General features: G+C 47.6%; 1 protein-coding gene across 1 annotated transcript; it reads right to left on the bottom strand.

Moving 5' to 3' along the window:
- Positions 6,576-9,695, bottom strand: LOC109949703. The gene has a single exon (XM_020565805.1). The coding sequence runs from the start codon at positions 9,693-9,695 to the stop codon at positions 6,576-6,578; it is 3,120 nt and encodes a 1,039-aa protein (XP_020421394.1).

The following is a 10,956-nucleotide window of genomic DNA, read 5'->3' as shown; positions in this document are numbered from 1 at the left end:
TGTGTGATTGCGTGTTACTTAATTTAGTTATATCAATCTACTGTGATAAGGTCTCGTTTCCCTACTGAGCGGTGGTTGCTCATCCCTCACCCTAATTAATTTTTTAGATGAATTAATGGGTAAGACAAGGATTAAACCAGTTGAGGCTGAATTAGATGAGAGTAATAGAGCTGTATTTATTTATTGTAAAGTTGTAAGATTTTGGGAGCTATTTTTATAAGAGAAGTTTATTTTAAACCCATGTTTCGGCTTCTTTTCTTCTTTTTTTTTAGTTTTTTTTAATTTTCTCACGAGCCGGGCCAGGGGTTTTCACCTACCCCCGAGTTCGAGGCGTGACAGAATGATATCAGAGCATAGGGATTAGACACCCTTGGGAACTGTGATATAGTATTAGTACAAAATAAGTTTTAAATTGATAGAATGAGTTAGGGGCATAACTTTTTGGAGTAGATTTTCTTAATTAAGTGTTAGTAAATTTTGAGGACGAAATTTCTTTTAAGGAGGGTAGATTGTGAAACTCCGTATTTATAAAAATTATATAGTTTGAAGATTTAATATTTTGCCATTTACTTATATATTATATTATATTATATATGTGTGTATTACATAAATATCCTGTTCTATTATATATGGATATGGTTAGTCATTGTTAGTGTAGTATGTGTCAAAGAAAAACAAATGCTTAGTAAGCATAGCTATATACTAGCTCTGTCAATTCACCAAGAAAGGTTGTATAGGATTGGAGGAATTGGGAACTACCTTATTTGCAAAGCTAGACCACCACATGAATATAACTTGGATGGTAAGTATTTGTAAACCGCCAAACACCATCCAATAGGAAGGGGGTTACTTAATTTAGTTATATCAATCTACTGTCGTAAGGTCTCATTTCCCTACTGAGCGGTGATTGCTTATCTCTCACCCTATTTAATTTTTCAGATGAATTAGTGGACAAGACAAGACTAAACCAATTGAGGCTGAATTAGATGAGAGTAATAGAGATGTATTTATTTATTGTAAAGTTGTAAGATTTTGGGAGCTATTTTTATAAGAAAAGTTTATTTTAAACCCATGTTTTGACTTCTTTTCTTTTTATTTTTGTTTTTTTTCCTCACGCGCCTGGCGCGGAATTTTCACCTACCCCGGGTCCACGATGAGATTCACCTCTGTAGTTTTCTTGAGAATAAACCTTTATGCCTCAACCGCAAGTTATATTGGCCAAGCTATGAGTATCGCACAAGTTGCATTCTGGTGTTCGAGGTTAGAAGTGAGATGTTCACTACGATCCCACTTCCCCAGTTGTGTGGCCCATGTGACGACAAATCGGATTTCTATGCTTTTGACTGCAAATTAATTGAGATGGTTGGATGCCTTGGTCTACTAGGTGAGTTGCGTGAACGTCATAAAATGATAGGGTTGTGGATTCTGAGGAATAATACTTGGGAAATGCTTCATGACAATTATCTAAAAACTTCGATTGTACTGCCTTCAAATATGAGACAAATATTGGGTACACTCCCGACTACAATTACAACTTGGCTCTTAAGGACCAATTATTATCCTATAAAAAAGTGTGGATATATAAACATATAAACATATGTATGCTCGACCTCAATTCTCAAACATGGCAGCCTGCAATTGCGTTTTTGCCGAATGAGATGCGGGACCGGTATTCTCGTCTTCGTTCTTTATCTCGGTATGTACCGTCCATTATACCTATACCATCAAAGTGGAAATCCAGCTACAGACAGGTAATCACTCAAGTGAGGTTACAAAATTAAATCCCATGACACAAATTTGGTTCTCACAAGTATATTTTTTTTACTCTCTTTTCTTTTCCAGTCTAAGTCAATGTCTCAGATTGCTTCGTACCACAGAAACAGCAATGCTGCCGGCAATGAATATGGAAGGTGAAAGTCTGCTTCTTTGTCTTGTATGAACAGTTATTAAGCTTCAAGTTTTTTTTTATTTTTTATTTATTACTCTCTTTTCTTTTCCAGCATAAGTCAACGTCTCAAATTGATCTAACAAGCACTCATTCTAGAGAAACAACAAACACAGAAAAGATCAAACCAATTGAATCAGAAAGATTGGGAAGATATTTCTTACCTCTGGCGACTGGCCAAGTTATTGGTTGGCGTCCTTGCTGTGGTGGAAATTGCAGTAGAGAGAATCGAGATAAGAGAACACCTTTTGCTTCCAACATGGATAAAATTTAATGTGGGGAGTTTGTGTGTTTGTTTAAGTTTGCGGCTGCACTTAGATTGACCTTAGGTTGCCTACGTACCCTTTTTAAGGGATAAAGTCACTCGTAGTTCTTTGGAGAATTTGATTGGACTTTCAACGAGTGAATGACCCCTTGAAAGAATTTGTGGTGTGGGAAATATTTATGGAATTTAGATGAATGTGGTTGGACCAGTGATTCAATTTGATTTGTAGTTGAAAAGTGTTTGGGGGCGAATTTGGTTGTGAACCAGAATTCTGTTTGAACTTGTGGTTGTATTTGGATTGAGTTTCCATATTGCCTACGTATCCTTGGGGCGGAATCAATCCGGACGTAGCTCCTTGATTTGATTATTCTATTTGAATTTGTGGCTGTATCTAGATTGAGTTTTTAAATTGCCTACGTGTCCTTGAAAGAATACAATCGGACTTAGTTCCTTCCTTTGATTTGTGGGAATTTGTAATAGCACCACCATCACCCCAACATTTTATAGTTATTATCCATAAACTATCACCTATACTAAAAAGACACCAATTTGTAGTAGAAACACAAGCTATTACCTTTTTAACTAAGAAATTCAATCAAACTGTTGATGCGAAAAAGTGGTTCGGCACGTATTTCGCCAACTTAGTTATATTATGCCTTCGGCAGGTGACTATCTTCGGAAGACGTCTTGCTTTAGAAGGGTGAGTACCTGCAAAAGGACGCGTTCGGTAAGTCCTTGGGGTACCGGTGTGGTACCGGCCCAAGGCTCTCCGATGCTTTAGTAAGTACGGTTTTAGTAATGTTAACTGACAGATCAGTCTGTAGCGTACCGTTCGTTCTCCTCCATTCCTTTTGGGGATAGGGGTCTTCTTATATAGGCCTTGGGAGGTGTGCACTGTGCTAATATTTCCGATGTGGGACTGTGGATGCGGATTGTGAGCATGACACGTGTCCGGTAGTAAAAGGGTCAAAATGGACGGCTTCGGTAGGCAAAGTGCAGAAGGGTTTTTGCAGCCAATATCGATTCTGTCCACGTGTTCGGTGGTCATATGCCGTTTATTTCCGGTATAAACAGTAGTCCCCCAAGTTCTCTTCCGAAGGTCCTTCAGAAGGGAATTTAGTTCTCTATAGCGGTTCGGAGGTTGACCTGCCATTCGGTAGGTTCGTTCGGGGGAGATTGACCTGGGACTCGAGGGGTCGTCGATGCTGAGAGGCGAGAGGGTAGAGAGACGCTTCGTCTTTCGTGCCTGGGGTGCATTCAGCGGTGCCATTCGTCGGGTGACACGTGGCCAGCAAAAGCACGTCTGACGGCGCATTAAAGAGCCGTTTAGTCTTCCGAGGTGTACCGTTACAGCTCTCTCCCTATAAATAGAGGTTGCTCCGGTCGTAAGGCTCACTTTGCAATTGTGAGTTGACACGAGAGCTCTGTGCGGGCGATTTCCGAAGAGAGTGAACGGCAATCAAGGCGATTTTTACAGCGGTTCTCGGCATACAGGGCGATTTCCGAAGTCTCTGATCGGTGATCAACTCATCCCACACTACTCAAGGTAAGATACCGTTCGATACCCCCCCAAAATACTCTCCTTTTATTTTAATTGTACGTCTTTTCATGGCGTAGGCTAGCCGAATGTAAAATAGGATTTTTCTTCGGTAGTCTAGTGGCCATAGGTAGCGATGTAGGCATCGGTAGGATAGTTTGTGGCACGAGCCTTAGCTTCCCTTTCTTTGTTTTGTAGATGTCTAATAGCGAGTCGCCATTCGGCAGTGAGCCCAACGCGTTCGATGGGGAGTCATCGGACTGGAACACGTCCAGCGGGGCTGCGAGCCTCGGCGCCGAGGGTGGAGAAGACACCGATGTTAAGATACTCGGTGAGGAGGTGAACTCCATTCCCACCCATGGCATCGGCAAGGGGTTTATGACTGGGCAACCACTTCCCTTGGCCGTGGTTTATAAGGACGGTACCCTCGCCGGTCCTTTTGAGCGTCAGCCGGAGGCCTCCACCTCCGGTCGTGGTGAGGGCATTGCCGGTCCCTCTCGGCCGAGGGTGACGATCATCCACCGAGAGCTGCCTAGGATACCGGTGGGTGTGCCAAAGAAAACTTTGTTCGGGGTCAACTACTTGGAGCCCAACAAGATCACCGAACGAGAGCAGGATAGGATTAAGGCCAAGTACCTCATTCCGGACTCGGTGAAGATGAGGACACCGAGCCTTGTCGAGTCCCTCAGCGACCCAGCGAACGGCGAAGTGACCTTCTTCACCGATGTTCTTCTGCAAGGGGTTCGGTTGCCGTTGCAACCTGCCGTGCAGAAGATCCTTGCCCAGATCGGGTACGCTTCCGGCCAGTACAACCCCAACTTCTGGGTGGCCTTGATGGGGGTAGTCGCTGCGTTCGGGATTGCCGGGGAGGGGGAGCCTTCCTATGAGCAATTCTCGTACTTATACAGCATTACCAAGTCCAAGAGCGCCGATCATGGTGGCTGGGTTCAGGCGAATTGCCTGAAGGCTTCCGAGCGGGGGCACTTCATCAGCTCGGTGCCGACTTCCCAAAAGTCGTGGAGGAATCGGTCGGTGCTACTCTCCGGCGATTGGGAATCGCCATCGGGAACTCCCCCCCGCTTCCCGGTCCCCACGACATTTCAGATTGCCGGTAGGTTTCAGAACTACCGATCGATATGCTGGCTTCTCTTCTCTCTTCTTTTTCCTTGTTTTATTTTACTAATTTTCCTTCTTCTGATAGGTAAACTCAAGCAGCCGAGCCCCAAGCAGAGTGAAATCCGGCAGCTCGACAGAGTGAGGCTGAGAGTACCTGCTGCCGAGCGAGTTTATCCACACTTCCTCTTCACCGACAACTTCGTCAGAGCCGGTCTCGTCAACCCTGCCGAGAGTAAGTATATCTTTCCTTCTCCTTTTTTTCGTTTTCGTGTATTGCTTTTGTTCGTCGACTGACCGAACGCTTTTGACCAGTGACGGACGCAAGGAAGACTGCCTAGGCGAAGAAGATGAACGAGTCCTCCAGGAGGCGCCTGATGATGGGCCTGGAGGGCAAGAAAAAAAAAAAGCAGCTTCTGTCCGGCAGGAGGTGGTGGATCTGGAAGCCGAGCCAGTCCCTAAACGCCCTCGCCAATCGGACGTTCCAAGGGCCATCCTTGCGGTGGAGGACGAGGACGGTCCTTCCGAGGCCGTCACCATTGCCTGCCCAGCGAAGACGGTCCAGTTTGTCAACCATATGATCCTCGGCTCTCAGATGGAGCTGCCGGAGATCGACGAACTATCGAAGAAGCTTCTTCGGGAGGAGGCTGGACGCGCCTTTCGGCTTCAGGCCTCGGTAAGAGTTTCTTTCTTCCTTCGTCCCTTTTTTTTTCTTTTTTCTTTGTAAGTGGAACATGCTTCTGGCTTTGTTTTGTGCAGGCATCCATGGACATGTGGTTCTGCATCAAGCGGGCCATTGCTGCTGCCGAGCGCGCCAAGAAAGCGTACGAGGATGGCAGGGCCAAGGTTGCCGAGGCTGGCAAAGCGCTCCAGGACCATGCCCATCTGCTGAAGGAGAAAGAGGCTGCCGAACGGCAGGTTCTCGCTTCGGAGGCGAAGGTGAAGGAGATGAAGTTTCTCCTGGAGGGAGCGCTGGCGGCGGCGAGGGATGCCGAGGCGTCCAGGGATGCAGTGCAAGTGGCCCTGGAAAAGTCTGAGCGGGCCAAGGCAGCGAAGATCGAAGGTGCCGTTCGGTCAGCGATCCGGGGGTACCGCTCGTCTGAAGAGTTCACTGTCCTTCTGGATAAGGAAGTGGGCTCGGAGATGGCGAACCTGTTGTACCGATTCAAACGGTACAACCCTGGGCAAAAGCTGAACCTGAACTTCATCGCCGACCCTCCCCCCTGCCGGAAGGGATAACCGAGGAAATGATCGAGGAGTACGAGGGGGAGGACGCCGCCGAAGGCTCTGGTTTTGCCGAGGCTGCTGCCGGCGACGAAGCCTGAGGGCCTCTTAAATTTGAGCTTGTACTTGTAAATTTAGATTTTAAACTTTCATGTACTCTGAACGTATTTGTGCCGAGGGCATCCCTAATTTAAAAGTTTATTATTGTTTTTATCATCTGTTTCAACAATCTGAGCTTGTTTCAATTGCCGATCGTATTATGGCCGAAAGGCTCCGATGGAATCTGTAGGGTAACAGTTTCGAAAAACATGTATTGCCGTAGGCTAATAAAGATGCCGTAGAACGTTAACTTGCCACTATTGGCAACCGTGGGCTAGTAGAGTAATTTAAAAAGAGGTTCTGAAGTAATAGTGCTGAAGACTTTCTATTGATCTATGCCGAAGGGCAAATACATTCCAATCGGTTACAACTTTGTCCTACCGTAGGCTAGGTTACTTGAAATAGTATTTGAGATGTTCCACGTTCCAAGGATGACCGAGGGTCTTGCCGTTGGAGTCTCTTAGGCGGTAGGTTCCCGATCGAAGGATACCGATGCTATCATAGGGTCCTTCCCAGGAAGGTTCGAGAGTCCCTTCCATGGCGTCCTTGGTTGCTAGGGATACCTTCCGCATGACCCAGTCTCCGATTCGGAATGAGCAGTGTCTGGCCCTAGAGTCGTAGTACCGAGAGACACGTTGCTTGTAGGCTTCATTCCTAAGGTTGGCATGTGCTCGGTGCTCTTCAAGAAGATTGAGGCTTAGAGAAAGTGCTTCTTCATTCAGCTTCGGTGCGAAGGTTTCCGTTCGGTAGGAAGGTTCGCCAATTTCCACAGGCACCACAGCCTTCGAACCGAAAGCCAGGGAAAAAGGAGTTTCTCCAGTGGACGTTCGGTAAGATGTCCGAATGGCCCATAGTGCTTCGGGAAGCTTCTCCGGCCAAGCTCCTTTGGCCTTGTCCAGCTGCCGTTTCAGTAGTTTCTTGATGATTTTGTTTATTGCTTTGACTTGACCGTTCGACTGGGGATGGGCCGGTGATGCGAAAAACAAGTTGATTTTTAGGCGGGTGCAAAATTGCCTGAAGAGTTCCGAATCGAACTGTCTGCCGTTATCGGTAATGATTGCATATGGGATACCGAATCTGCAACAAATGTGAGTCCAGATGAAATCCTCCATCTTTGCTGCTGTTATGGTTGCCAAAGGTTCGGCTTCTACCCATTTGGTGAAGTAGTCGACGGCAACCACTGCATATTTTACCTGGCCTTTACCTTGCGGCATTGGACCGATCAGGTCTATTCCCCATTGTGCGAAAGGCCAAGGACTCACAATCGGTGTCAGGGGTTCGGCAGGGATGTGCGGTATGTTACCGAAATGCTGGCATTTATCACACCTTTTTACCAGTGAATTAGCGTCCTGATGCATGGTCGGCCAAAAGTACCCCTGCCGAAATGCTTTGTAGACGACTGACCGGGAACTAGAATGGTCGCCGCACACACCATTATGGATCTCCCGAAGGATGTAATCTCTCTGTTCTGCCGTAAGGCACTTGAGATATGGAGTAGTGTAGCCACGCTTGTAAAGGACGTTGTTGATGACGGTGTACCTTGCTGATCGGTACCTAAGCTTTCGGGCCTGGGCCTTGTCTTCTGGAAGGGTGTCGTTGGTCAGGTACGAGTAGATAGGAGACATCCATGTATCTTCGTACCGTACGGTACATGTTTCGGAGGCTACCGTGCTCGGTTGGGCAAGAATCTCTACTGGCACCTTTCTTCCGATTTTGTCGTTGATTGCCGAAGCCAGACGTGCCAATGCATTGGCATGGCTATTTTCAGTTCTGGGGATCTGCTTGATCTCGTAGGCTCGGAAGCTTTGGAGCAACTGATGGGTAGACGAAAGGTAGGCGTGCGTGGAGGCGTCTCTGGCCGCGAAGTCTGCCGTTACCTGGTTCACAATGAGCTGGGAGTCGCTGTGAATTCTGATTTGTTTGGCATTCATGCTCTTGGCTAACCGAAGGCCGGCCAAGAGAGCTTCATATTCCGCTTTATTGTTGGAGGTTCGGAAGTCGAATCGGAGGGCGTACTCGATCTTGAGTCCGTCCGGTGTTGTCAGTACCAAGCCTGCTCCGCACCCTTGTTGGTTTGCCGAGCCGTCGACGTGCAGAATCCATACGGGAGTTGAGACGTCAAAGCGTTCGGCGTCTAGTTCCTCCGGCAATCCAGCCTCGATTACCGGCTCGGGTGTTGGCTGTGCTGTTGATGGGGTGAGTTCGGAAATGAAATCGGCAATAGCCTGACCCTTTTCCGCGGGCCTTGGAATAAACTGTATGTCGAATTCTCCGAGTTCGATTGCCCATTTGATCAATCGGCCAGAAGTCTCTGGTTTTAGGAGCACTTGCCGGAGCGGTTGGTTAGTCAGGACTTTGATTCCGTGCGCTTGAAAGTATGGCCGAAGTCTTCGTGCCGAGACCACAAGGGCTAGTGCAAGCTGTTCTAATGGGGGATACCGAAGTTCGGCACTTTGGAGTGCCTTACTGACATAGAAAATCGGTAGCTCTGCTTTCTCTGGTTTTCGAATCAATACCGAACTGACGGCAGTGCTAGATACCGAAAGGTATAGGGAGAGAATCTCCCCTGGTAGTGGTTTTGATAAAAGGGGTGCTTTGCCCATGTAGTCCTTTAAGTCTTGAAACGCTTTGTCACATTCGGCAGTCCATATGATATTCTGTTTGCCCCCTTTCAAGGCTTTGAAGAACGGTACGCATTTGTCGGTAGCCTTCGATATGAAGCGGGTCAAAGCAGCTATGCGTCCGGTAAGGCTCTGAATGTCTTTTGTTGTCTTCGGTCTCTCCATGTCGATTATTGCCTTTATCTTTTCGGGATTCGCTTCGATCCCCCTCTGACTGATCATGAATCCGAGGAATTTTTCGGAGGACACACCGAAGGCGCATTTCATTGGGTTGAGTCTCATCCGGTAGTCTTTTAGTATGCCGAACATGATTGATAAATTGTGCAGGTGGCTTTCGGCAGTTCTGCTCTTTACCAACATGTCGTCGACGTAAACCTCCATGATGCTCCCGATGTATTTGGCGAAAATTCTGTTGACAAGCCTCTGATATGTTGCCCCCGCGTTCTTCAGGCCGAACGGCATGACATTGTAACAGTATAACCCCCTATCTGTTATGAAGGCGGTGTGTTCGCTGTCGGAAGGGTGCATGAATATCTGATTATATCCCGAATAGGCGTCCATGAAGCTGAGCAGTTCGTGTCCGGCGGTGGCGTCCACGAGCTGGTCTATCCTTGGCAGCGGAAAGCTATCCTTCAGGTAGGCCTTGTTCAGATCGGTATAGTCTTGGCACATTCGCCACCCGCCTGTAGCTTTTCGGACCATTACCGAATTTGCCAACCATACTAGATATGTAGCCTCCCTGATGAAGCCGATAGTTTGAAGTTTGTCAACCTCTGTGCGCATGGCTTCGTATCGTTCGGCATCATACGAACGGCGCTTCTGTCTTACAGGCTTATAAGCGGGGGAAATGCTGAGTTTATGGCTGATGATCTCAAGGTCTATGACGGGCATATCCTCGTAGGACCACGCGAATACTTCCGAATGGTGCCGCAAGAAGTCTATGAACTGCGTTCAGAGGGCACGGGTGAGTCTGGTGCCGATTCTAACCTGACGATCGGGCTGCTCCTCGCTCAAGGTTATTGTCTCCAGTTCTTTGGCAGGTTGTGTGTGAGGAGTTGGGGACTCATCTCTTGGATCGTGAACTGGTCCTGTACCGTTCGGTACTCCCTGTACAGACATGGTCTCGTCGGGGAGTTTGAAAGAGGTTGACTTGAGGGCCGTGGCGTAGCAAGTCTGCGTGCTTAGCTGATTTCCCCGGACAGCCCCTATGCCGTTGGGGGTCGGGAACTTCATCAATAGCATGTGGGGGGAAAGATGTGCCTTGACCCTGGTGAGTGCCGTTCGTCCAACTATAACGTTGTACGCTGTCGGGCAATCGACGATCAGGAAATGATCGTATACCGTTGTTTTTCTTGGTGCGGTGCCGAAGGTAATTGGGAGTTTTACACTACCGACTGGTTGGATCAGATCCCCAGAGAAACTTAACAGAGGGGTCAATTGCCGGTTGACCTGGCTGTCGTTTATTCCCATTTCTCGAAAAGCTTCGGCAAAAATCAAGCTCACGGAGCTTCCGGTATCGATCAGTACCCGTCCTACGTCGTAGTCGGCAATTTCTGCTCGGATGATCATCAGGTCGTCGTGGGGATAAAGGACTCCCTCTTCCTCCTCTTCGCAAAATGTGATTGGTTCCCAGTGACCTTTCGGTATTTCATGGTGCCGATTTACTTCTATGCCGAATACCTGAGGAAATTGTGCGGCACGCACGTATTGCTTCATTGAACGGTTGTTCATTCCCGCGATGGTGGGGCCACTGCTGATAGTGCTTATCATGTTTATCTGCCGAGTTGGGTTCGGTACCGGTGCCGGTGGCTGCCGGGCGATATACTGATCTAGCTTCCCCTCTCTGATAAATCGTTCGACAATCTTTCTTAGGCTTATACAGTCTTCCGTATTATGGCTGTTGTGCTGATGGTATCGGCAGAATTTATCGGTATCCCGGTTGTCTTGCCGATTAGGTCTTCGTAGATTCGGCTTCGGTATTATTTCTTGTTCGTTCATCAGGACGGCCTCGTAGGTAGTATTTAATAGGGTAAAGACTTCGTTACCGTGGTCACGGTTCGGCAGGGGCGCCGGTTGTCGTTGCGTCCATACCTCCCTTTTCCCTTCTTCGGGTGTTTTCTTCAATCGGCACGGTCGTCTTTCCTCTTATGAC

This window comes from Prunus persica, chromosome G6 (assembly GCF_000346465.2).
Source record: "Prunus persica cultivar Lovell chromosome G6, Prunus_persica_NCBIv2, whole genome shotgun sequence".
Classification (NCBI taxonomy): Eukaryota; Viridiplantae; Streptophyta; class Magnoliopsida; order Rosales; family Rosaceae; genus Prunus; species Prunus persica.
This window is presented reverse-complemented; position numbering and strand designations above follow the sequence as displayed.

Bases quoted from the DNA above. Each gene is read 5' to 3' on its own strand.
- LOC109949703 (XM_020565805.1), bottom strand. From the start codon at position 9,695: ATGCCCGTCATAGACCTTGAGATCATCAGCCATAAACTCAGCATTTCC.